Source organism: Copadichromis virginalis, linkage group LG23, assembly GCF_057382275.1.
Source record: "Copadichromis virginalis isolate Kocher_CV1m ecotype Utaka linkage group LG23, C_Virginalis_male_GT1.1, whole genome shotgun sequence".
In the NCBI taxonomy this organism is placed as follows: domain Eukaryota; kingdom Metazoa; phylum Chordata; class Actinopteri; order Cichliformes; family Cichlidae; genus Copadichromis; species Copadichromis virginalis.
The window spans coordinates 13,809,140-13,837,133 of record NC_140639.1 but is presented as its reverse complement, the minus strand read 5'-3'; the positions used below and the strand labels follow the sequence as shown (position 1 = coordinate 13,837,133).

Sequence of the window (27,994 nt, the reverse complement as noted above, 5' to 3'; positions counted from 1 at the left end):
ATGAGGAAGTTCAGGGCTGAGCTAGTAGCAGCTTCCTTTTACAATTTGCGGAGGCAGTGGATGAACAAGTGAAAGAAAGAACTAAAAAGTATGCACCATGAGAAGATGAAAATAGCCAGAAAGAAAAATTGAGTCTACTTTGTTTTGCTGGGATCATTTTTTTTGAGATCACATGCAAAGCTCCTGAGATCGAGCTCTTGGGTGAAAAACAGGATGCCAAGTTATCAACCTTGGTACCATGGCAATATAACTCGATCCAAAGCTGAGGATCTACTTTCCAAAGCAGCAAGAGATGGAAGCTTCCTCATCCGGGACAGTGAATCCATACAGGGAGCCTATGCCCTCTGTGTTTTGTAAGTTATTGTTTCTTTTTATTATGGCTCGCGGTTGATTCTAAAATGCCTGCATATACTTCATGTTTCTACTTCATTAAACCTTCGTGACATGCAGCACCAGCTGTGAATCGTATCGAATCGACACGATCTGGTTGTCAAACTGTATATTTTGTTCAAGAAACACAATTCCAAACATGATCGTTTGTGCACTGTAGCTATAACACAGTTATTAGTTAAAGTTCCTAAAACTGTCTCACCATATCACATTACATTTTTTTTTCTTTTTTTGCACATACACACTGCAACACAAGACTAGTTCCCTTTTATTTGCATACAGTGCAGCCACAAAGCACCACCCTTTCCCCTCTGCACATCATCTTCCATTGGGTAACCTTCATTTAAAAATGATTCCAACTGCTCACTCAACACATTGAATCCGCTTGTTTCTTCACCTTACATTCATTCCATGTTCCAACCACAGACATTTGCATTTATTTGATCCACAGATATCAGAACTGTGTGTACACATACAGAATCCTGCCAAATGAAGACAAGAAGCTCTCTGTCCAGGTGGGTTCACAGTTTCCATCGTTCTGGTCTGAACCCAGATGAGTTATTATAGGTACTGTGAAGATGAAATGATATTTTCAAAAGTATTAGTCACACATTGCTAGTGCAATGCTCAGTTGTAACCTAATTAAAGATGTAAGCCCACACATGTATTTACTGTCCACCACTTTGACCCAGACTGAAGTATCCTAACAACAGGCGAGATGAATGCGTAAATGACTTTCAAGATCACTAGAATCTGAAGCCGCATGTATTTTTGGTGTATGAGCGCGCACGTGTGACGTTTCCAGTTATCAGATTGATTAGAATAAAATTTAATAAACACAATAATGCATCATTATAGTTGAATTTCAATCTGATGATCGAATACCCCCAGTATTAATAAGTATTAATAGCTTCAGCTTGGAGGTATGAGCATTAACTGAAAGAATAAAGATGACATGTTAAACATCAGCAGGTAGTCTCTGTTGAATGTTAGCATGCAGGCATACAGATTTCAGCACAAAACTGTCTGTTAGCTCAGTAACTCAGAGCTGCTTACAAGGCTGCAGTTTAAAACATATTCTCTTATTATACACTAAATATCATTGCCTCACAAAGCTACACTGATAGTAATTTAAAAGCCTTAAAATGTAAAATTTACAGACTTAGGATTACAGACTGGGAGCACAACAACATCACCCTAAAAAAGCCATAAATACCTCTGTTATTTACTATGATTTTTAAATCTATAGAAAAGAGACTTTATGGTTCAGCAAATGACAAATGCCTGCTTCTCATTTGTATTTAATCTGCCATTGGCGAACTACCCTACAATGAGCCAGTACAGAAACTGAAGCAGGAACTAAGAGTTTTGCAGTAAATTAGTTGGCAATGATAAAAGCAAGACTCAATCTGATCAGAAGCAGATCAGCAGATGCTTCATTATCTTGGTATTTGTTCAGTGTCAGCTTTGCAGTGTAAGTCTGAAGAGATTAGAAAACTAACAGGCCCCACAGAGAGGATATAAACGCCTTGGGCTTGACAGAAAGATTGAACAGAGTATCATCTGTATGTTTTTTTTAAATACTGTAATTATAAAAAAAAAGGTGAAAATGCTAGAGAGCTTCTAAATGACTGATTTATGCACTGACATAACAGCTATGTATAATTGCTATGCAAACCCGTGGCCTTAGATAGAAATTCTGTAACAGCAAAATGTGCTGAGTCCTGAAATAAGTTTACTGGTATGAAGTAGCAACGTGTCAGGTTTCTAGGAAACGATAAGTCAGCACTGTTACCTTCTAACGTGCCAGGTAAAATGTGACCATTTCGTGCTTTTAAAAACTTGTTAGATGAGGTAATAATGTACACCTGTGCAGTTTAGTTTAAAGAAAGTGCTTTAAAATAATGTAACTGCCCAATGACTGCAAGTTTCACAATTGAGTTTTACGAGCCGCACAAGAGACTAAATGCAATGTAGCTATATAGAGAAACCAAACCTATTTAAGGGACTATAGTTTTTAAAACCTATTTCTGTTAATGGTTTAAGTGTACGATTTAATTCTTATGACAGAGCAGGGATATGTTTACTTCCTTAAAATAGCTGATGATTTATGGGTAATAATATGTTCTTTTAAATGAAATAAATTGCAAAATTACAAAGGAATGTCTTAGAATGCAACTGGAAAATACCGCAGACAGTAGACAGGTCTGACATCATATGGGAAGTAACACTTACAGGTTATGTCATCTGCTTTGGTAACAACAACAAAATTCATCCTTTTGTTTACAAAGAGTGATTAAAAAAAATGTTTGCTGTTATCTGCTCTGCAGGCATCTGAAGGAGTGCCTATTAGGTTCTTCACAATGCTACCTGAGCTGGTGGAGGCGTATTATAGCCCCAACATGGGTTTAGTCACCCACCTGCAGTACTCTGTCCAGTGGGAGGAGGAGGTAGAAGAGGAGCCAGGTCAAAAACTTCACTTTGTCTCTATATTGGTTTTGATATGGATGAGAAAGTATTGTTTGTCCTAAACACACTTTATGTCTATTCTGCAGAACAAAACAGTCATCCTCCACAGCTCCCACCCAGAAACATCCCACTTGATGTAAAGGACGGTGACTCCAAGACTTCAGAGCAAGCCTCCAAATCCTTATCAGACATATACCTGGCGAAACTGCAGCATATGGACTTGTCCATGTATGGTCACAATTACAGACAGTTGCAATGTCTCTTGTACCTACAACAGCACTATAAAAGTAGAATTTAGGCATTCGGCACCAAACTTTCCAAAACAATTACTAATATGAATTTTCCTGAAGCTAACTGAGACTAGAAGTGTTTTAATTTACATTTCTCTTATGTCTCCAGCTTACCAGAAGAGCATGAAATGGCCATCCAAGAATACTTCAGGACTTCAGTCTGCTTAGATGCTGAACAAGTTCAAAACGGTAACCCTAACCTGCCTGGCCTCAAGAAGCTTATAATGGCAGTCTGCAAGAACCTAAACAGGTATGGTGTCCATTTAATGGAATGTGTAATATTACATACACTTGAATGGATTGGGTTGATTGACCCACGCGCTGAACTTTTTTGCGAGGCAGTGAAATTTCCCGCGTCATGCCAACTCTGGAGGTGTTTCACAGAACGCTCGACCAACAGCTCTCTCCAGGGATTGGACCAAAACAAGTTGGTGGCACCCATAATCCTTTGCAGTATTATCAGCGCTTAAAAAGCTGTTCTCTTCATGTATTTCCTCCTTATTTTCAGAATTTCTGTGATTCGGGTCCTGTGTCCTGTAGACTTGAGCAACTAACAAAACTGCTCTACTCGATAGAAGATAAGGTAAAGTACTGTAATATGTTTTAACAACGGCTTTTTATATGATAATAGAAAATGTTATAAGATATTACAAAGGACGACTCTGCTTCCTTTTTTCAGGTTAAAGGTTCTGTTTTTGAGTATGTTGGATTTGATGCGGGCCCACGGAAATCTCTCATACCAGTCGTTACGTTTGAGGTGCTTTCTTTAGTACTTATGTCTACATAACATTTGTCATACGTGTGTATGGTTTATTTGATCGATTTCTTCTTTCACTGGTAGGTCAAACAAGAATCTCTTGGTATTTCCACAAAGATGTTCCTGAAAGTGGACATTGAAAGTGGGAAGCTCTACTTTAAGAAGTCAAAAGATGGACCCGAAGACAAATACTTTGTGCACAATAAAAGTAAGGACTTGAGGAGTTCATTTCTATCTCAAACAATTGATTGTCACAAAATGCAAACATCAGAATGATTAATTTAATCGGATTAATCTCAAAATCACTTTGGTGATTTCTTTTTTAAATTTTGTTGGAAGGATTTTAATAAAATTTGGTGATCCCTTGTCTCTATTGACGTTACAATAGAAAAACAAAGGTGTTAAACTCAGCGTTCTGTGTTGGCGGAATATTTTACAGTATCTTGCTATATTTTCTAGACTCGACTAAATGGCTACAGTGCCTATAGTGTCCAACAGAGCTTTTGTATTTTACCCTGTGCTCTGTCCTGCTGTTTTGCAAAGAAAAGAAGCAATGTTTTTCACTTGGTCTTTATTTTGGAGTAATTAGCTACCAGAATGAAACATTTATTATTAGAATCAAACATTCTGACATATTTCAAGAACACGCTAATCGTTAGAAGATTGCTCTTACACGTGTGAGACCACAGAGAAGGTACATTAGCCTGGTTCATTGGAGGAAGCAGTTACAGTTATTGTTTTCTAAATTACTAATTATATATAAGAACATCTTTGAGTTTGTAAAGTTCAGAAAAATGTATTCAGGTGGTACATTTGACTCGGGTCAGTATCTTAAGAAATTAGGAACTTTAAGTAGTGCCACAAAAGCAATTTTTCCATGCTAATAGACAGATAAAGTGGGACTTGTAGTCATAAGAGTTTTAATCAGTCAGTAAGCCTTAAAAATCATTATGTAGAAAACGTCATACATGGACCACTGGTGCGTGCTACTACAGACAGTATAAAAGATGAATGTAGCCACCCTAATGTTATGTATTCGTTTTGGACTCTTTGTTTTTAATCCTCAAGTTGAGCTTTTTGGCCAGAAGTGGCCAGTTTTGGAGAAGAGAATGACTCTGTTGCAAGTTTGTTCATTTTGCTGTATTCATATACATAAACTGAAGCGATGTAGCAAAGATTTTTATGAGTGCTAAGAGATCCAGTTAAGTGACTACAGTTAGTAAAGGTGAAGCCTGACAGATAGTGAACGCACAATCAAAGAAGCAGATAGATGAGTTTGAAAAAATCAATTCACCGGAGTTGTTGTGAAGGGGGGACAGACTGGCGATCTGCCCAGGGTGACCTCACCTCTCGCCCTATGATAGCTGGGATAAGATTCAAGTCCTCTCACAACCCTGATAAGGATAAGTAAAAGAGAACAGATGGGAGGTATTTTTGTTTATTGGAAGTGGAAAAAAATGTTTATTACTGCTGTGAAACTTGATGTTTTAACAACAGTGTCTATGAAGAGTCCCTTGATTTTTGAGACAGCCTCATTAAAGGAGCTGCAGACTTTGTGCTTGATTCTTCAGCCTGGAAGTTGCACCTTCTCTGCAGCAAGTGCAAATAGCATGTGTGAAAACAAATGTCAAGAACTACTTTCAACTATCAAAAGCACTTAACTTAATAAGAATACTGCTCTTATCCATCAGTCCTGCAGTTGGTGAAATCCCAGAAAATGCACGCCAAGCTGGTCATTGCGGTGGAGACGGAGAAAGAAAAAGTTCTGCGGAAAGAGTTTGTGTTTGATGACACAAAGGTAAGCGTCTTTTTAAAGGCAATGCTCCCTATTCTGACCTCAGTCATGTGCACTTCATTAAATGTGATGTGTTTTGTTGTCTTGTGAATCCAGAAAAGAGAGGGCTTCTGTCAGCTGCTTCAGCAAATGAAAAACAAACACTCAGAAAAGCCTGAACCAGACATGATCACAGTGTTTGTTGGCACCTGGAACATGGGTAACAGTGATGTCATACAGAATTCAGTGCTTCAGTTAACTTAACTGTATATAATATAAAAACGGATCTGCAAACCTACAGGAAATGCCGGCCCTCCCCCGAACATCAACTCCTGGTTTCAGTGTAAGGGCCAAGGGAAGACACAAGATGACACAGCAGATCATATTCCACATGATTTTTATGTCATTGGGACTCAGGAGGATCCTTTGGGTGAGCGAGAATGGGCAGATACAGTGAAAGGTGTCCTGAGGAACATCACAAACATTAGCTTTAAACAAGTGAGTAACTGTGGCAAAGTTTTGAATTTGTAGCTGAATGCAAACACAAAGCACTAATGAATCAAATATTCTAAACATCTCCAAACATCCAGGTGGCAATTCACACACTGTGGAATATTCGTATCGTGGTCCTGGCCAAGCCTGAGCATGAAAACAGGATCTCTCATGTTTTTTCAGACAGCGTGAAGACAGGAATCGCCAACACCTTGGGTAAGCAGTTCCACTTCTCCTTGAGGCCTGTAATGATTGCTCATAAAAGTTCACAGAAAAATGACCCATCAGTGTTTACTGGTTTCAATTGCAGGAAACAAGGGCGCAGTAGGAGTGTCCTTCATGTTCAATGGGACATCTTTTGGCTTTGTCAACAGTCATCTGACCTCTGGAAGTGAGAAGAAGCTCAGGTGAGGAGAAAGTTACACTTTTCAAAGTATCTTTAAAAAGTTTGAATTGATTGGTAACATCATATAAACATATACAACATACATATACACAGGGTTCCTGGGCTCAAAATTAACCTTTGAGGGTAACTATGCAAATAACCATGATTGGTTTGCCTTTAGTTAAGGCAATACCCCGGACATTTATCAACAAAAAATGTATCTAGGCTTAAACAAATTAAACTCAACTCTTTGCGGCTTTCCTTTGATAGAAGTCACAAATCTCTTTGAAATGCGCTAGCATTTTTATAGCCTCTTCAGGAAAAACCCGATGCAGATATCAACAAAGGTGTCATTTCAATGATGGATGGGGAGGTAAAAATCCTAATTGTCTAGTGACATGTGCAAAATACCCCCCTGTTCAATTATTCACTACTTCCTAACAGAAACTTAGCAGTTCAGTAAATGGAAAGCAGGAAATGTAAATGTGCCTAACAATCAGCACAATTTGGTTTTAGCCTGCTGCTGACATTGACAAAATGTAGCCAGAAACACTTTTTTTAATCGTCTTTGCAAAAACAGTTAACATTATCTGTTAAATATTAGCTTAGCAGTTAAATTGTGCTAGCTGCTAAATATTGTAGGACCTTTACCTTAACCTATAAAAAGAACCTTGAGGTTTGAGTGCTTGTATGGTCAACTTAACAAGCATTCTGCATGACAAAATGAGCTGCAGCTTGGTAGGTATACTCAATCTAGTACATTTTCATGTTGTGCACTGTGTGCAGTATGTATTTATTTGGACAGACCACAGTTATTCTAATCAAACACAACAATTTGCACGATTATCAGAAATTAACGTTGCAACATTTGATCGCAACGCTTGATTACTGCCCTAGCTACTGCATTTTTGGAAACATTTGTTATTTTTCTTGCCTCAGACCAACAATTTGGGGTTTCGTCCAGATCTGGATCCAGAACTGCTAAAATAATGCTAACTTTCCAAAAATGAACTAGGGGAGGATGGGAGTAAAAATGAAAAGTCCATTCAGGTCATCTACTAATTGGTAGGCTGGTGGTTCAATCCCTGCCTGAACCAGTCTGTATACCAAATATCCCTGGGAAAGATACGAACCCTGAGAATGTGTTTGAATGTGTGTGTGAATGTTGGAGAGTAAGTAGAAAAACCATGGGGGAAAAAAAGCCCTTGAATATGGGTGAATGAGGCAAGTTGTACAAAGCGCTATGAGTGCTCAGATAGAGCCCGAGGTGTCCATTTACCATTTGTTATGAAAGAATTTAAAATACACAACAAAATAAAGATGTCAGCAAACCAAAAGCGCTGAAAACAAATGTTTCAACTAAAAATACTCCTACCAATAGGAAACGGCAAATACTCACTAGTAGTTCTAAGCACTCAGCTAAAGCAAAGCACCAATAAATAATCGTCTGCAGGGCGATTCAGTGAGAGTTGTGAAACACACATGTGCAAAACGTTTAAAGGCAACCACTAAATAATGCTCATCGCCTAATGGCTTATAAGTCACTAACCAAGTGCGTGGCTTCAAAATCAGTACCGTGCCCTTCATCACTCTGGGTTTTTTGCAGCCAAGATGGCGTTGGTGAAAACGCTCATCTCAAGGTTTCAAAATGGAACTTTACAAACCAGCGAGTGACATCACAGTACCCATGTCCATCCTTCATATTATCTGTGTATTTGCCTAGCTGTTACCCTGGATGAACATCCTTTCTGACTAATTTAAAAAATAAAACAGCTGTTTTATTCAATATTATCTGAAACTAGAGACTGAGCCTGTGAAGCCTTCAGGCGAGTGTTCACTGAGGTTACAGTGGGAGTAGGCGGCGGCTGTCTTAAACACAATCACAAGTCTTTTTTTGGCAACCGCAGAAGTCGCCCCCTGCTGGTTTTTAGAGAAACATCCATGTTTAAGACAATTCTATGTTAGCTTCACTTTTCAACCCAGCAAGCTACATCCATCTTTATACTTTATACTTTTAAAAAAAAATTTTATTTTCCATCTTTTTTACTCTCATCATCATCCCCTTATACTAGTCACACGGCCACGATGGCAACCATCTTTGTCATTTTTCATGTTGGATTTTTAAAAATTATTCATGTTTTTTATTTATTTATTTACCTATATTTAACCTGGACAACATAAATGATGAATATGTATCCTCCTCTTTCTGAAGCCTTGCTTTAAAAGTCAACGTTTTGCTAAATGGCAGTAGAAACAGAAAACTTTATTGCTTCCTCCACTGATTCCTCACATTTTTGATGTTACTCCAATATTTTTTGCTGTATTTGCAGACGGAATCAAAACTATGCCAGCATCCTGAGATTTCTGAATCTAGGAGACAAGAAGCTTAATCCGTTTGACATCACACATCGCTTCACGCACCTCTTCTGGCTTGGAGATCTGAACTACCGCGTTGAAATGCCATCTTCTGTAAGTCATAAACCTTTACATACAGATTCATGGACTTTGCTTTGTTGTGGTTTTTCTCTCAGATGCATGGTTATGTTTTTGTTTTTTTTAAACCCTGCTGGTTGTCAGGTGTCTGAGCTCTCAGCTGCTAACACTTCCAGTCACTACTTTCCCCTGTTCCCTTCACAGGAAGCTGAAAACATTGTGTCAAAGATCAAACAGCAGCAGTACCAGGAACTGCTCACCAAAGACCAGCTCAGCATGGAGAGGAAAGAGAGCAAGGTCTTCTTGCATTTTGGTGAGCTTTGATGAATACTGATCAGTACATGTAGGCATACAGCAGAAAGAAGTGTCTTCACTGTTGTTGCCATGCTTGGGATTTTCTGCAAAACACTGTCCTTTTTCTTATAATTGTGTTTGCATACATACGGGTTTTATTCTATTTTGATTGTAGCTGAAGAAGAAATCACATTCGCGCCCACGTATCGATTTGAAAGAGACACACGAGAGAGGTACGCCTACACAAAGGCCAAAGCGACAGGGGTAAGCTCACGTTTGATCACATCTCTGTTCCCCTACTATGCATCACGGTCACTTCACTGAGACTTTTAATTTTATCTGCTTCATTGCTGTAATTTTTTTTAATTTAATCCCAAATTATTTTATTCACTTCATCATGTTCGAATGTTATTAGTTTCTTATTATGCATAAAATTTAATTTTATTTGTTTTAACGTACTCTTAATTTTAACTACATACTTTTAGTGTACTTACAGCCTATTTCATTTTAATGAGGTTTCATCTTTTGAATTTAATTTTAATTTAAGTTACCTATCGTTGAATATTCTTGGTTTGGATTTTTGTTGGCTTATTATTCTTTCATCGACAGTTTAGGAAAAGTCAAAAATCACATTTACTGATAGCAAACGGTTGAACATGCAGCACGATCTCTTGAACCGATCCACGTTAGCAGGGCTATTTGCTCATGTTTCTTCCACAAATGACTGCCCATCATGCTTCTTATATGTTGGGCTATTTATGTAGAGTTATACTTGAATTGTTTTACAGTCTTCAATTTGAAAATTCAAGTATTTTATATTGATATTAAAATTAAGATGATTTTAACTCTACAGACAAAATACAATTTGCCATCCTGGTGTGATCGCGTCCTACGAAAGTCATATCCTCTGGTTCATGTTGTCTGCCAAGCATACGGTGAGTAATCTTCTGTTAAACCTTTTTTTCTGCGGCTATATTATACATACAGGGATGTATATATATACCAGGGGTGCAACAACACATGTATCGATATTGAACCGTTCGATACAGTGCTTTCGGTTCGGTAGGCATATGTATGAACAATACAAAAAAATGTATTTGTTTTATCAACTTTTCTTCTGACGATGCTGTCTGTGTTGAGCGCTCAGTGAATCTGCGTTCGACTACTCCGCCTAGGCTGCACTGTCGAGTGCAGATCCACTGAGCGCAGCGCAAGCTAGCAAGACAGAAGCTAAGCTCGTTGCAACATGGCAACTGCCTCAACGCTAGCCGAAATTGAACCTCCCCCACCCTCATTCAGATCTGGCCTTTGGAACTATCTTGGTTTTCATGTGAAGCATGACCCTGATGATAAGCGTGTCATGGACAAAAGTAAAAAAACAGTATGTTGGATGTGCCACGCAATGCTCAATTGGTGGGAACTAGTGCGTTAGCGCAGTCAGCTTGTTAACGTGTTGGCCGTCCAGTCCCACGCACGGGGCGATCAGCGGTAACTCGTTAACAGAGATTTGCCGCGTTATGCCGTTAATGTCATTTTAACGACATTAACGCTGACAGCACTAGTGGGAACACAATGAATATGACTGCACATTTACGCCGACATCATCCTAGTGCAAAGACAAGTGGAAGCAGACAAAAACAACAAGCACGCATGCTACAAACTTTACCCGAGTCATTTAGATAGCCGTTAGCACATGATTCTCCTTATGGGGACCTGATATGTTTAATAGGCTGCTGAGAATATAGCCCAGAAGAAGCGTATAAAAAGAATATAGCTTTTATTTTGGAAAGAGCCATTTCTCTGTAATAAACTCTTTTCCAAAGATGAGTGATTGTTTCTGTCTTTTGAGTTAAAATATATATTTATATGACAAATTAAAAAGGCATGAACATTTTTTTGTATCGAAAAAATATCGAACCGTGACACAAAGTATCGAACTGAACCATGAATTTTGTGTATCGTTGCACCCCTAATATATATATATATATATATATATATATATATATATATATATATATATATGTGTGTGTGTGTGTGTGTGTGTGTGTGTGTGTGTGTGTGTGTGTGTGGAAAAAGAGAGTTTAGCTCACTTAATTAATTCCAAATAACTGTCTTTAACTGGACCAAGCAGCCAATATGAACTTATTGGTGCCTACATAAAATAAATAATGAGCCATTTTATCGTATTAATCTTTCAACTGCTGCTGCTGACTGCAGTCTTCATTGAGCTGTAGCAAAACCATGAACATTTCCTAAAGTTAGACCTTTTATAATATATAGAGAATAATCGTTCACTAATTTTATATATAGATCAATAATGTATAAAAATGTACAGTACTAGACTAAAGTTTGACACACCCGCTCATTCAAGAGTTTGCTACTATCAAGTGTATGAAATGAAATGTAAATGCAGTTTATACGCTCGTCACTTCTTCAGCCAACTTCATGAGCTCATCACCAGGACCACACACACACACTGACCTTTTGTTAGCTGTTTTTGTTTCACTCTAAGCTCAAACCAGCACAGAACATTTGATGCAGCACTCTGTGTCCAACTGAAAAACAAATGATGATCCCACCATCAAACTACACCCTTTCCTCCATATTTTGAGGTAGAACAATGCAGATTAACATCTATTTACTTCCTCTGCATCTCTCAGAACCTCTGATTTTTGACTGATCAGAGTCAGATTTCCACTGTTCTAATGTTCATTCTCTGTGGCCCTCGCGCTCTTCTTCTTTTGTTTTCACGTTTTGTTTCGCACTTAGAAAATAAGAAAAAAACCCTTGAACGCAAAAGTGTCCAAAGATTGAAGTGAAACTGCAGCTGAGACGTCCTTTCAGGCTTAATATGTGTAAAATATGCACAGAAGTGTTTATAAGTGTTTGTGTGAACTTGCAGGGTGCACTAATAACATCATGACAAGTGACCACTCCCCGGTGTTCGCCTCATTTGAAGTTGGAGTTGCCTCGCAGTACGTTTCCAAACAAGGTATGACCCCCCCCCCACCCCCACCCCCACCCAACCTACGCCACAGATGAGTCCGCTCAATAGCCGCAGTCTGATGCCGCTTTTATTTTTCAGATCCCAGCAGTGCGCCTCCTGGTGGAATTCAGATCATGAACTGTGTGGCCATCTTGTCGACAAAATCGAAGACCAAGTTCTTCATCGAATTCCATTCCAGTTTCTTGGAGAGTAGGTTTCCTCTTTCTGATTGACCGCATCTCACTAGATTCTGCTTTAAAGGAACAGTTTGCCTCAAAATCACATAAAAATCATGCTTCCTCTGGACTGTAAGTGCTGTCTATGAGTCACAGTCAGAATGCAATGGACACTGATGGCACTCAAAGGGAAACAAATTGAAAAAGCAAACACTAAACTCTCAAATCTGTAAAAATACAAAGAATCCTGCCACCAGGTGACAAATACACTTTCCTGAAACCACAACTTTATTACTCAAAAATCCCCCACAAGCCTGGCTGTGAGAAAATTCTCCTGGGAGTTGTTTTCTCTTTGGTGAGCTACACCCACTCGTAGTACCACTGTGCAGAAATCAGTGTGCACCTACCCGTGCCGAGAAGCCGCTGCTCACAGTGTGACAGGATGTAAACATTAATACTGCCGTGTCAGCTAGCTGCACACTTCTTCTGGTCGATGTGTGTAGACACTAGAGAGAAAATACTTCCTACATTAAACTGCTTACTCTATTTAAAGTAGACCAATTCCTCTCCTTTCCAGTTCCATGCTCTTATTCTGGGACTCTACTAGAGGAGCTTTGCATTGTTCACAATGCAAAATAATCTTTTAATTTTTTAAATTTTTATTTATTTATTTATTTATATTTTATTCATGCTTGAAATGAACTGTTTTAACCTTGAAGCCCACCTTCGCTGTGCCTGAGATTATATGTTATCTACTCTTACTGATGTCATGCACAGCCAAGATCTTTGCAGTAGACTTCTCAAAACAAAGGGAAAAAGGTTACACCAAAAACTATCAATATGAATAAACAGCACTGCAGGCCAGAGCATGCATGTATGTATGCATGAATATTGGGTGAAGTGTCTCATCAAACGGGCTACAATGACTAAAAGCAAGCATTTCCAACAGAAACTGTAAAGACTACAGAGGGAGAGAACAGCGAGCACTCCGATGGGTCTATAAAAGTTTGGTTTGGCAACCAAGTAGAGGTAAACCACAGACACAGCTCACAGCACACACTACTTAGTTATGGCATCAGTCAGTCGTTATTCATAGTCATTGTTTCTGTCTTTTAAAGCTGACCCCTATCATCTCTGACCCTGAGTACCTTCTGGACCAGCACATCCTGATATGCGTGAAGTCGACGGACAGCGACGAGTCGTACGGTAATGAGCTCGCATTACAGCTTGCAATTTGGATACGGTGGGCTCAGCAGCGCTTACAGTTTGCTGGTGTGTTATCCCTAAAGGAGAGGGCTGTGTCGCGCTGCGAGCCGCTGAGATCAGCTACACCGAGTTTCAGATCACACTGACTCACCACGGGGAGAAGACGGGAACACTGACAGGTGGCATCCAGCTACGCACCTCTGAGGGCAAGCCCACCGAGAAGCTATACGGTGAGGCTGAGCTTCGACACAGGACGTATTTGTTCGATTTTTTTCTTCTTCGGTTCTTGAAGCTTTGTTCTCATTTTGGTTGTTTTTTCAGATTTCATCAAAATTGAAAGGGATGACCCCATCGCCTCAAAAGGCAAATCTGGAGACCTCAATAAGTAAGATTTGGGGGGGGTTTGTGAACCTGTTATGCATTCCCTCATGTTCTGTCATGGCTCGTTACGTATAAAATCAACCACATCCGAAAAACATTCTCACCCTCAAAATCAGTTGTTTTATTTCAGGAAAATAACTTCAATTTATTGAATGAAGTCATGCAGAAATTTATCTTTTTGCTGTGAAGATTTTTCCAGCATTTTTAACCCATCACAGCTGAAAAACATATTTAACCTCTGCAAACAAATGAGTTCTCTTTCAAACATTCGTTTCGGTGTCTCACTATGGGGAACGCTCTCTCAGCGTTGTCCTCAGAAGCCTCTATATCATTACTCCAGCCAGTATTGGCTGGCAGTCGTGACGCTTGCGTCAGGGAGGGGCCACCCTCCTCCCTATAAAAGGGTGTGACGCAGCGTCACCTGCCATTCAATTTCCTCTTCTCGCTTCTTAGAAACCTCATCTCTCCTGACTGCGAACGTGAGTGCTAGCTTAACTGTCCACACGAGCAAGCTAACACCTTGGTCACCGGGCGCCAGCACGGCTCGCGTTTCGAGTCGCCTGCTCTTCACCACAGAGCCAGGTCGGAGAGTGTGTTAGCTGCCACCACGCATCTAGCACAACAGTTAGCTGATCAAGCTAACTGTCTTTGCTACACACGGTCACCAAGCCAAGTAGCACAAGCGCTAGCCACCACACTAGCCAGGTCATACTAGCTCACCATAGCTACCCGACCGAGAGAAGAAACAAAAAAATAAATAAAGGATCAGCGTTAGCCGTCCAGCCATTCCAAGCTAGCTACACCAAGCTTCCTTAATATGGCAGACTGCAAACCGCTGCCCAGAATTTGCCCCTGCGGTTGCAAAATCTCAGGTTCAGATACACATGACGCGTGTGTGATGTGCCTCGGGCTGCAACACGCCCAAGCGGCTATTTCCACACCGGGTATATGCGAACACTGCGCTCGCTTCACCCTAAAAAGCCTTCGCCGAAGGCTAGCCCGCCAGGCTAGCCTGTCGAAGGAGGACCCAATGCTGTCTCCAATCGGCCCACCGATGGAGCACACTGAGTCCGCCACACCAGGCACCAGCTGGGGAGACGAGATGGATGTCGTCCTCCCGCTGGTGGATGATGCCGAGGTCAGCTGCGAAGCTATGCTTGATTCCCTCGAGGCTAATGACGAGCTACTCAGCGAATCCTCTGAGGGAGCGTCGGAACATCTCGTCTCGGACGAGGATGACGACGTTTTCTTTGCCCCCTCTGGTCGGAATTCTGCGACACAAGGGGCCGACTGTGATAACCCCGGCACACAGTCCCGCGGCGTGGAGCTATTTGACGTTGCAAAACGGGCAGCTGAAAAGCTGGCAATCCCATGGCCCGCGGTGACAACGGAGACCTCCACCTCACGATACGAGGGTAAAAGGCTCCCCAAAGCAAAGCGCACTACTAAGCAGGTACTGCCGCTTTTCCCCGAATGCGTGGACGAGGTCACACGCTGCTGGGAAAAGCCATTTTCGTCACCCAACCCCGTGCAGGGAGCGGCGGCGTTTGACTGCGCTGGAATGAAAGAGAAGGGCATCTACCAAATTCCCACAGTGGAGAATCTGGTGGCTTCTCATCTCCACCCGAACCAGAAACTCTCCATGTCATCTGGTCCGTCCCTGCCCTCCAAGGCCGAACGCCTGCAGTCCTCCCTGGCTGACAAGGCGTATAAATCGGTGGCCACCACCGCGAGGGCATTGAACGCCTCGTCGCTCCTGCTAGCCTACTCGGCGGAGCTCCAGGACCAGGCTGCTGCGAACCCGGATGCTAGCGAGTTGTGGGAAGAGCTGGGCGTAGTTACGGACCAGTGTCTCCACCTCACTAGAGCAGCAGTACAAGCGGCGGGCAGAGCCCTCAGCATCATCGTCCTACAGGAGAGGGCAAGATGGCTGAACTTGTCGGGGCTTTCGGACAGAGAAAAACGTGACATTCTGGACGAAAGCATCGACCCCGCTGGGCTTTTCGGGACCGCCGTTGCCACCATGCAAAGACGGTGCGAGGAGAAGAAGAAAGAGGGAGAGGCCCTCCAGCTGTGTCTCCCTAGGAAGACCCAGGCTGCGCCTCCACCCGGTCGCCGCACGTTCGCTCAGGTCACCAGCCGTCCAGCCGGCGTGCCGACGTTTAAAATCCCTCGCCGCCCAGCCCCGCAGGTCGCGGCCCAGGGTCCTCTAGGATCGCAGAACCCTAAGACCCACTGGCCCAAGAAACACGTCCCGCCTGCTGCTGCTCAGGGTGCCCCACCACCAGCCAAGCAGTCGGACCGCAAGAAGAAGCGGACTGCCTAACATCCCCCACGGGGAGATTGGAGCCGGACCAGCCCGGGCTCCAAGTTCACTCCAGGGCTCAGTTCCGGAGCCCGTTCGGAGAAGTGTGTTCTGCCTCCACCTTTCAGCGCCTGGGACTCGAGTTGGATCCCACAGAGCGGATTTCAAAAAAGAGACGACGAAACGCTGTTCAGCTGATTCAAGCATGTCTGTCTCACAAAACACACTGTTTATTAAAAACTCACCCGTTGCATCCAGGCATGTTGCCAAGGGCACGGGAAAAATGTGTGAAAAACACAGAAAATATGTTGAAAAACATAATGCCCCCACGCACCCAGACACCACCGGGGTTGATTCCCTCAGTGGTGTCCGGCCCCATAAGCGCTGGTCAAGCGCGGGCCGCTCGCGCATGCGCAGTCGGGTCTGGTCAGAAGGACCAGTTTCCGCCACAAGAGGGAGCCAGAGCTCCGTCTACTGTGGAGCGCCTATCTTTGGGGCCGCTGTCAGCAAGAATAGAGAGATGGCGAGCTCTCGCTGCGCCAGAATGGGTTGTGAGGACATTAGAGCGAGGCTATCGTTTGCAATTCGCAACCACCCCTCCCAGATTTCACAAAGTGATTTTCTCTCTTGCAAAAGGCGAATCAGCCAGGATCCTGCAAGAAGAAATAACTACCTTGCTATCAAAGGGGGCAGTACGAGAAATACCCCAGGAGCAGAGCCAATGCGGCTTTTACTCAAGGTATTTTCTCGTGCCCAAGAAGGGAGGGGGACTACGTCCGATACTGGACCTACGGGCTCTGAATCAGCATCTGAGGTCATACAAATTCAGGATGTTGACGACCACCACTCTGCTGCATGTAGTGCGCCCAGGCGATTGGTTTACATCAATAGACCTGAAGGACGCATATTTTCACATCCCTATTTACCCGCCTCACAGAAAATTCCTGCGCTTTGCGTTTCAGGGCAGAATGTACGAGTACCAGGTCCTGCCGTTTGGTCTCTCACTGAGCCCTCGGGTATTTGTGAAATGCACAGAGGCGGCCATAGCCCCACTGAAGAGGCGGGGCATCCGCATAGCAACATACATAGACGATTGGCTGCTGCTATCAGAGTCAGAAATAATGGAAAGGGAGCACACCAGGTTGACAGTGGATCATCTGATGGCTCTGGGTTTCACCATAAACTACCGAAAGAGTGTCCTGCAGCCAGCTCAGGCCATCTCTTTCATAGGAATAGCTCTAAACTCCGCCTCGTACAGAGCGTGTCTCTCTGTGGACAGAGTAAAAAAAAAAAAAAAAAAAATGCTATCACATGCTGGCATTTTTCAGTTGGGAAGATATCTCCCATTCAGAAAATGCCTGCAGATGCTGGGATTAATGGCGTCTTCACTGGCAGTCATTCCACTAGGCAGACTGCATATGAGGGAATTTCAGCGATGGGTTGCATCACTGAGACTGAATCGAAAGCGCCATACCCACCGCTATATCAGAGTGACAGCAGACTGCGCTGCAGCACTCCACTGTTGGAGAAATCCCACATTTCTCACTCAGGGGGTGTCACTGGGAGCTGTCACAGCCAGAAAGGTGGTGACCACGGACGCGAGTCTCACGGGTTGGGGTGCCACTCACGAGGGCAGAGCAGTGAGCGGCAGCTGGGACTCACAACAGAGGGGTGCTCATATAAATTGGCTAGAATTGCTAGCAGCTTTTCTAGCACTGAGACACTTCCTTCCCCTGTTGAGAAACCACCATGTTCTGATCAGAACAGACAACACCACTGTTGTGGCATACATCAACAGACAGGGCGGGTTACGTTCCCGTCCTTTGCACATGCTGGCTCGCAGACTGATCATGTGGAGCAGCATCAATCTGTTGTCACTGAGAGCCACTCACATTCCAGGAGCCCTGAACTTGGGAGCAGACTTAATGTCCAGGGGAAACCCGCAGTACGGGGACTGGACCCTGCACCCACATGTGGTGACCCAAATCTGGACCCGCTTTGGCCAGCCACAGGTCGATCTGTTTGCCTCGAGGGAGAACGCTCAGTGTCCACTGTATTTCTCCCTGAGGGACCAGGAGGCTCCGCTAGGGGTAGACGCATTAGCTCACAACTGGCCACATGCTCTGCTTTATGCGTTCCCTCCACTGGCCTTAATTTCTCCCACTCTAACCAGAGTGAGAGAGAGAGGGCTAACAATGATACTGATCGCCCCAAGGTGGATGAGGTCCCATTGGTTAGCGGAGATCATGCCACTCTTGTGGAGCGAACCTTGGCCTCTCCCTCTCCGACGAGACCTAGTCTCCCAAGCCAGGGGGGAGATTTTTCACCCTCACCCCGAGCGCCTCGCCCTGTGGGCTTGGCCCGTGAGAGGTTGAATCTGAGTACGGCAGGACTCCCCCAGGGTGTTATAGCCACTATTCAGAGTGCTAGAGCCCCCTCCACAAGATCATTGTATGAGAACAAGTGGAGGGTATTTGAGGAATGGTGTGGAAAGTCTCACACTCTCTCCTTTCAGTGCTCTGTGACAACAATTCTCTCCTTTCTCCAAGAACTGTTAGATAAAGGAAAGGCCTTTTCCACAATTAAAGTATATCTAGCAGCCATTTCAGCCTGCCATGTGGGCTTCGTAGATGGCCCGGTGAGCCATCACCCGCTAGTCTGCCATTTCATGAAAGGGGCACGACGGCTCCACCCAGTGTCTAAACCTCTCGTTCCCACGTGGGATTTATCCCTGGTGCTGGGGGCAGTTTCACAGCCACCATTTGAACCACTAAACCAGGTGGAAATAAAAATCCTGTCTTTGAAGACTGCATTGCTCCTGGCCCTCGCATCTGCGAAGCGTGTCAGTGATATTCATGCGCTGTCAATACACAAAGAGTGCACCCGCTTCACACGGGATAACTCTAGAGTCACACTCAGGCCAAATCCGGCCTTTGTGCCCAAAAACCCTTATCTTCAATGCACCCCATTGGAGCTGGAAGCTTTTTGCCCTCCTCCTTTCTCCTCCCCTGAACAGGAGCGCCTACATGCTCTCTGTCCAGTCAGGGCTTTATGTACCTATATGGAGAGAACGAAGGTTTTCAGGAGGTCGGATCAGCTGTTTGTTTCCTGGGCTAAACCACATCTTGGCAAGCCCGTTAGCAAACAACGCATTTCCCACTGGATTGTTGAGGCGATCCAATTGGCTTATTCCAGCACGGGTCTGCCCCCCCCGGAGGGACTTCGTGCTCATTCTGCCAGAGGGATGGCAACCTCTTGGGCCCTTTTTAGGGGTGTCTCTATAGAAGAGATATGTGCAGCTGCGAGCTGGGCTTCACCTTTGACCTTTGCAAGGTTTTACAGGTTGGATGTCACTGCACCGTCTCTAGCCCACACTGTGTTAAGTGTGGGTCCCCACGAGACCTCCTAAATTGGCAGTCAGTCGTTCAGATGGGCTTATCTGGCAATACGGGAGTCTGCATATCCCCATAGTGAGACACCGAAACGAATGTTTGAAAGAGAACTTGAGGTTACTCTATTCCGTAACCCCTGTTCTCTGATAACATGAGTGAGGTGTCTCACCAGATCACCCTCCTTGCACGAAGCGAGGAAGAGGTGAGCTTATCTTGAATGGCGGGTGACGCTGCGTCACACCCTTTTATAGGGAGGAGGGTGGCCCCTCCCTGACGCAAGCGTCACGACTGCCAGCCAATACTGGCTGGAGTAATGATATAGAGGCTTCTGAGGACAACGCTGAGAGAGCGTTCCCCATAGTGAGACACCTCACTCATGTTATCAGAGAACAGGGGTTACGGAATAGAGTAACCTCAAGTTTTACGCACACTGGCAAAAAGTCAAAGTTTTATTCAGCACAGATTTTTTTTTCTGTACCTGACTTGGAGCATCACCAGTTCGATGTCTTTCTTTGACAAAGCTTTGAGAAAGCTTCAAAAAGTGTAATATGGTTAATTTCTCTAATCACCCTGTGGGATAGGTCTAATATGGTCAACATTTTTGTGTAGCTTATGATCGCCCTCTATGATTAAAGTCATTCAAAGAGTTTGAAAAACCTCTTCAGAACCTGAAAATGTTTGATCAGTGTCCATCTGTAAAGACTATCATATGGAACATGTGCACACCGGAGTTTAAATTGAATTTACAGCCATAAACCACACTTACAAGTGTTAAAATATGACTGTGGGAGAAAGTTTTGTGACACAGATGAGCCTGTTGCACGGAAGTTGATCCATGTTTAATACTTTTGAATCTTTGCGATATACGGGACATCATATATTGCTGTTTTCTCACAATCATCTGATGGGTGGCTGTAGGATGACTTTGAAAATCAAGAAGAGGAAGTAAGTGAAGACAGGGCTAGGGATTAAATGGTGGAAGAATGATGCGTAGAGTTCAGGCTGGAGTTGAGACAGGCTCTGGGTGGTAGGGAAGAGTTACAAATGACTGGAAAAGTAGAGTAATGAAGAAGTAGTGAGGGAAACTTCTAGGAAGGTGTTGGACGTATCCTTTGGTCCTGATGACATAGCTGTGGAGGTGTGAAGATGGAGGACAGGGGACTTTCTCACCAGATTGTTTCACATCATCCTGCAAAGTGAGAGAATGACCGAGGAAGGGAGAAGAGGTTAACCAGCACCAATTTTCAAGAACAAGGGTGACGTGCAGATCTCTAACTACAGGGGGATAAAGATGATGTGCCATACCATGAAGATAAGGGAGAAAGTTGTTGAAGCTAGTTAAGAAAAGAGGCGATGATCAGTGAACAACAGCAGCTTCATGCTGAGAAAGAGCTCTACAGATGGGATGTTTGTTTTAAGATGTTGATGGAGAAGTGTGGATGGGAAGGTCAGGGCGAGCTGCACTGTGCCTTTGCGGATCAGAGAATATGATAGGCTGATGATAGGGTGCCAAGACAGGAACTGTGGTACTGATGGGCTCATGGTGGGGGTGGGATTACATCAGAGATCAGCTCTGAGCTCCTTCTTGTTTGCAGTGCTGATGGAGAGGCTGACAGATGAGGTCAGGCGGTCGTTGTATACGTGATATTTGCAGATAAGACTGTGATCTTTAGTGAGAGCTGGGAGCAGGTGGAAGAGATGCTGGAGAGACGGAGTGTGCTCTGGGGAGAAGGTGAATCAAAGTTAAGAGAAGCAAAACAATCCACTGTCATGCTGGTGGCATAAATCGCAGCTATGAGACTGCGATTCAAGTTTTTCTGTTGCCTGATTAATTTTGATTGCTGGTTTGGACCATCAAAACTACTCAGTGTGATTTTTCTTTTCTTTTCTTCTTCTTTTTTCTGGTTAACAGGTCTTGTAGCAACCAACCACATGATATTTCTAACCCCAATTACATGGGAGTGTCATTCAGAGGTGGGAATGTGATAGATAAAGGCTGGAGTTACAGCATGCCACCGCGAAATGTTCCCTGTGGTGGACAAGCCGGAAAAGAGCCAAAGAAGGGTTACGATGTGAGCACACGCAGCCCCACGGGAAAGCCTGCTTCTGTGTAAGTGTTAGCCTCTTTCTGGTTTGAAGACACTTCAGTTTCATTTCTAAAAATACCTCTAAACCTTTATCTGATCTGATTCTATAGAAAATGAAACCGATGTCATTAACTTATGATTTCTCTGACAGGGGTGAGAACGGAAAGACGTCAGAGATGTTTGACAACCCGTTGTATGGTTCAGTGACCAAATCACATGGTCGGTCTAAAGACCAAGACCAACAACAGAAGGACCTTCTCATACCCCCAGATGTGCTATTTGGATCCTCCAAAACAGCAGACGGAGATACCGATCGCCCTCCGGTGCCCACCCCACGCAACCGCTCCTACACCTGCTCTGAGAACAAACCTCAGCCTCCAACACCAGTCAGCCTGCATCCCCCATCACAAAAGAAACCAGTGGTGCCCTCACGCTCAGAAGGCGGGATGGGCCTAAGCCGCCCTCCTTTGCCTGCTAAGTCCCGACCGGGTGTGCCAGAGCCCCAGACCCCCAAACCAAGAGACTACAGAGACACCTCAGAGCTCACCAGCAAACACAGACCACCAGGAAGACCTGGTGAGTCTCGCAAAGACAGCAAGGAACCTACTCAGGTTTCCAGACAGCTATAATACACTAAATGACATCTCTTTGTCTTTTTTTTGTGCATCCAGACGTTTCCAAGACGGGTCGCCCTGTGAAGTGAGACTGAGAGGTACAGCTTCCTGGCTGCATTTCTGGAAATATTTTTAAAAAACCCTTGTCTCTCATTTTAGAGGACAATCACATATCTGTGCTGTCATCATAGAGAAGTCAGTTGGCTTAGCTTTGCACCTGTCCAAAGGTCTAAAAAATTCATCTGCCTGTCATCCTCAAAAACTCACTTTGTAAGTTAGACTGAGCCGGGCTAGCAGTTCCCCTTTATTTCCAGTCTTTATGCTAAGCTAAGCTAACTAGCTTGTAGTTAGCTTAGTTATCTACTTATCTGAGTGCTAGTGAGACATTAAATGGGTGTACCAGTGTCTAACTCAGCCTTCAAATGTATGTAAACTCATTTTTTAGTTTCTTGGATTTCTGCAAAGCTCGCATTGGAACGTAAGTTTGAACCTGAAACCTGCTTCTAAATTAACTGTTACATTTCATTTGGAGTTTTTACACTATACAGTAGCTGATGAATGTTTACCGCACAGTATTATCTTGCACAGACATGTTTGCCTTTAATATGTGCAAATGATGCTCCAATGAATTCCAATATTAAAGCTTGAATTACATGTTGTGTGTGTGTTTTATGTCACGTCACAAATGACTGCTTTTAAAACTTGGAGTGTAGGCTGCTACAATCTGCTGCGAGGACCAGACCGGTCACACTGCAGTGATTTGCCTCCATCTGCTGGTCCCTAAAGGAACTGCAGGCAGTCTGAGACTTGCAATTTATTCAAGGGGACTTTCTGGCTTGGTGTTATTGGAAATACATCTACATTTTCTCTTTAATCAGCTGTGACTAAAAAGGTGAGGTGGCACAGTTCCTGATGTGCACTTGTTGTGGTGTGTAAACATGACACATGTTTACACACCCCAGTTCTTCTGTGCAGCTCCATGTTTGAGTATTTGTTTGGCTGGAAGATGCTGCATATTTGGGGAATAGTCACCAATAGTTATAGACATGGTTGAAGACATGCGTTGGTGTACATTGGCTGTGTTTTCTTGGTGTAGATGTTGAGGCTAACAGCCTAGCCAGTTCTGTTGGTTTAGTTGGTAACTCTTTTGGAACTGGCTGAGGAGAGAAGAGCAAAGTCTCTGATGAAGTCCAAGTGTGTGAATGTACTCCACTGCAAATATTTTACACATATGTTGACTTTAAAATATGACTGAAATAACACCAGCGGTTGCTGTGTTTTCCACCCTGAGTATTTGAGAATTAGAAGGCCCTATCATGGTTTTCCTTACCTTTCATGTTATACAGTAACTGTCTGTAGTTGAAAACAAAAATCCCAAAATGACAAAGTTCAAGCAAAAATACAAATAAATTCTGAAAAAACAAATTACAGACAAACAAATTCATAATTACAGAAATGTAATTACAGCGACTATGGTACCAGCTGTCTTTGCATTGTGCATTTTTTTCTGCTAAATAAAATAAATAAATATAATTTAAAAGTCATTTTTATTAAGTTCGTGTTTTGTTTTGTTTTTTTAAATTAAGGACCCACACCCTCTCCTAGAAGATGTAATTTGAAACTTTGGATGCATTAATTATAAACTTCCAACATATATTTATTTATTCTTTGGTTGCACCAGAAAAAAAAGATTTTGTATTTTTCATAAGCATTTTGTTAATGTCAGCTGACAGTGTTAAACTTTTTTTTAATTATTGTCTCTTTAAATTATATTTTATTTTATTTAACTGAAATATATTTTCATATGAAGTTTTTATTTATTTATTAATGTATTTTTGGGGAAATCGCAATAAAATTAAGTCAATTAGATAAACAACTGTGCAAGCAACGTTTCCCATGCATGAACGTTGAGCTTAGCTCTGTCGCCTCTGTGTGGCGAACTTTAGTAATTACACCCTGGTGTGTCTCAGGAATATTAAGGCTTTGCTACGTCATCGACAGGCGACGCGCCGCTAGGAGAGGGCAGCAGTAAGAATGGTAAGGAATCACGATGAAATTATGACTTTTCTGTAGAGTTTATAGCAGATAGGTGCGGCAGGAGAGAACCTCTGACCCGAGCACACCTCGGTGTTTCTCTCTAACCTTTATTCTTTCAGCTTTAAAAAAAAAAAAACAACCCACCGCCACGCTAACCGTGCAGCTAACGTTAGCATGTGTTTCTGCTCCGCAGCTTTTTTACTCGTTTTTCAAGTCGCTGGTGGGGAAGGACGTCGTGGTGGAGCTCAAAAATGACCTGAGGTTAGTATTCGTGTTCAATTCGCTCACATAACCTGCTGTTTTCCGGCCTGTGTTGTTTGGTCGGCGATTGCTGTTTGGAGCTTCGTTAATAGTCGCAGCAGCGCTCCTACAGTCACAATTTGAATATTGATTTTTTTTATTAGTTTTCATTTCATTGCAGCAGTTTTTAATACGTCTCAGCTTTAGTTCCGTTTTATTGAATTCTGCAAGAATATTCCAACACAAACAGCTCACTCTCAGTCATACACATTCTCAGAAAGTCAAGCTAACAACATTTCCTGTGTGTTTTACTCTGTGGTTGTTCAGTTTGTGAGGTTAGAGTTCCAGGTTAGTTCGTTATGTTACGCACTTCTGCAATCAGTCATCAGTGAAAGGCCTTAGACAGCGATCAGTGGGCTCTGAGTCTCTATTATGAGCTCAGCACTGAAATATTTATTACGTATTACCGTAGCTGTCACTGCTTAAATGGAACTAATCTGCATGAAACTGTCGACATAAAACACAGAACGTTTTATTTCTTGTAACTGGTCACACTGACGACCACTGATGAAATGATTGTCGTGGTTGACTTCTTGTTGGAGATGATGTGGGGGGGGTTTTCTGAATAAAATCTGAAGTGTCTTCAAACAGGATTGAAACTGGACTAAATGTAGCTTAAAGCAAGATTTTGAATCCAGGTTGCAGCCTGTCAGGTCACAGCCGCATAATTACATTTGTTTTAACATTACTTCAACTTCTGTATGTCGGATAAAAGTGAAGCGGAATAAAATGTTTTGTGAGATCAGAGTCACAAACCTGTCTGCTTTGTTTCCGTGTTGCAGTGGTGGTATCAGAGCTTTCTTTCATAGACGGAGTAGATTGAACAAACTACAATGAGACTTTCTTGAACACAAACTGTTCCCTTCTCAGAGTTAAACTCTGGAGCAGGGTCCTGATGCCTGTCAGTAATGACGGTTTTAAAATAAAACAACAGGTTTGTGCTGCTGCCTGTCGTTTCCAGTACAGCTTCTAAAATATGTGCAAATTACTGAATATTATATTTTGGTGATAATTCTTATTGTTTCACCACCCAGACCTGTGGAAATAAATGTTTAAATACCCATAAATTAATCAATAACTGGCATGGAAATCCTGAGGTCAGAAAGAAAACCTCAGAAGTCGTGTTTGCTTCACCTGGGCACACCTGACTGTAAATTCCACCCAAATACCGATGAGCTGTTCCCAAGCCTCATAATCTAAAGATCAATTGAGCAATTTTGGTTTGTATTTGTGAACAGAGTCATGTTCATGAATGTGTGTGTTTCTCTCCTCAGCATCTGTGGAACGCTTCATTCTGTTGACCAGGTTGGAAATAATTCATTTGTTTTCAAACGGAAGCTGTTCAGTTTTTAAATTTCTGCACGATTGCTCACTAAAATGCCGTTTTCACATCGCTGTCCTCTGCTTGCGTGTTTCAGTACCTGAACATCAAGCTCACAGACATCAGCGTCACAGATCCGGAGAAATATCCACACATGGTAAGTTTTGCTTCTGGAGACTTTCCACATTTCATACAGGGGGGAAAAAAGACTACAGAAACAGATTAGGCTGTCGCTGCTAAACAGGAGTTTACAGTTTTACAGTGTACAGAAAAAAAAGGCTGTTGCAGTGTACTTACAAGGTTTTTAAGGTTCTGCTACAGAGGTCTGTACAACCAGTAAAAGAAACTACATTCTCTGCTGCTGTATGTGAGAATGTAGAGATGCTGCCCTTCTACCTGATGAATCTTTTGATTAGATGAATATTCCAGCGGTGAAAATTTGCACAGGACTTCTGTTTTCCACACAGAATGATGCATGATAAATAATTAGGGGCTCAATTATCCCCCCCAAAAAAGACACACAGACAACAGCTCCTCCTGAGTTATACAAATATGTTTACACAAATATCTTTTACATTGATTGTGTTTTTCATCTATTATACACAAAGCTTTCAAGATTTCCATCTTTGTTTTCATCATGTATGTGAGCTCCATTTGCTGCTGCTCAGTTTTTAATGAGGTCAGGAGGAAAAACTAAAGTTAGATATTTTTCCCCGTGTTGTTGTTGTTGTTATAATACAGCATCAAGAACATAAGTGTAAACTTTAGCTCCTTATTTAAAAGTTGCATAAAATCAGAGTTCGGACATTAGGAAAGGCCTTGAATGTGCACTCCTTAAAGCTCACCAGCAGCTCCAGCACCGAGTGACGGCTGTCTGTCTTCACACTGTTTTCATTTGCTGCAGCTGTCTGTGAAAAACTGCTTCATCCGTGGATCGGTGGTCCGTTACGTTCAGCTGCCGGCAGACGAAGTGGACACTCAGCTGCTGCAGGACGCTGCACGGAAAGAAGCCATGCAGCAGAAGCAGTGACGGGGCTGCGGGACGGGGGGTGGGGGGTAAGGGGAACAATGAATGGGTAGTTCTGGTTTTGGGTTAAGTTTGTGCAGCCTCTCTTTGTCTCTGAAAATGTGTGTTTGACACTGGGGATCAATCATTTGCAGTTTTTGTTTTCTTGTTATTTTTTTTTTAACCTCACAGACGGTTTAGATGTCGTCGTTTGATCCCTTTTTTTGGTTTTATATAGAAATAAACTAATCAGAGAGTCCGGAGAGGAAACCTGCTGTGATGTTCATGTTGATGATAACAGGCACGCTTTGCTTATCAAGTTGTGGCTTTTTTATGCCTCTTGGAAATAAACATTATTTTATTTATATTTTCATGACATTTGTGATTTATTTTTTATTTTTTTAGGATGATCTTGGTGACATGTTGGAGGATTTGAGTTTTTGCTGCTGAAGAACTGTTTTTCTATTCCAGTATTTTTGAGTACTGGAGTGTCCACGTCAGATTTTCAGGGCTGACGATCACATTTAAGCTCTGCTTTAAAAACCGCAGCCAAAAAAATTTAGACCTACTCAAAGCAGCACAATTTAAAGCCAAAATTTTTGAAGTTTTTTTCCAGTGAATAATCAAAGTGGTCAAACATCCAGGGTACCGGTGCTTGTTTCTGTTACTCCATGTCGCAGACATTAAACTACTGCAGGCTGTGATCTGTCCTTCCAGCTACCGAGCTGACTGAAATGAGCCTGTTACATTTTACAGAAGAATACTTTAATGGCTTTCATGCTGTGAGATGTTCAAATGTCATTAATGGTCATTTAAAAAAAAAAACAATTATGCAAAAAGGAGTTGGCCTGTCTGATCTCCTTCATGCTGTTGCTGTTTTCTTCAGCATTTTGGGCATC

General features: G+C 42.7%; 2 protein-coding genes across 2 annotated transcripts; both read left to right on the top strand.

The window, feature by feature from the left end:
* The first annotated feature begins 37 nt into the window (after positions 1 to 37).
* Positions 38 to 23,085, top strand: inpp5d (inositol polyphosphate-5-phosphatase D). Its single transcript, XM_085449237.1, has 27 exons — positions 38 to 353; positions 842 to 905; positions 2,721 to 2,856; positions 2,946 to 3,087; positions 3,259 to 3,399; positions 3,492 to 3,576; positions 3,658 to 3,732; positions 3,829 to 3,906; positions 3,991 to 4,114; positions 5,598 to 5,704; positions 5,798 to 5,900; positions 5,982 to 6,178; positions 6,271 to 6,388; positions 6,483 to 6,579; positions 8,888 to 9,026; positions 9,195 to 9,303; positions 9,460 to 9,548; positions 10,138 to 10,219; positions 12,187 to 12,276; positions 12,370 to 12,480; positions 13,396 to 13,475; positions 13,565 to 13,652; positions 13,736 to 13,882; positions 13,974 to 14,037; positions 21,643 to 21,840; positions 21,969 to 22,393; positions 22,489 to 23,085. The coding sequence occupies exons 1-27, from the start codon at positions 214 to 216 to the stop codon at positions 22,518 to 22,520; spliced, it is 3,261 nt and encodes a 1,086-aa protein (XP_085305363.1). The 5' UTR covers positions 38 to 213; the 3' UTR covers positions 22,521 to 23,085.
* Positions 23,086 to 24,401: 1,316 nt separating this feature from the next.
* Positions 24,402 to 27,462, top strand: lsm2 (LSM2 homolog, U6 small nuclear RNA and mRNA degradation associated). The gene is made up of 5 exons (XM_085449245.1): positions 24,402 to 24,468; positions 24,662 to 24,729; positions 26,043 to 26,073; positions 26,187 to 26,246; positions 26,994 to 27,462. Exons 1-5 carry the CDS (start codon positions 24,466 to 24,468, stop codon positions 27,117 to 27,119), a joined length of 288 nt encoding a protein of 95 aa, XP_085305371.1. The 5' UTR covers positions 24,402 to 24,465; the 3' UTR covers positions 27,120 to 27,462.
* Positions 27,463 to 27,994: the final 532 nt, after the last annotated feature.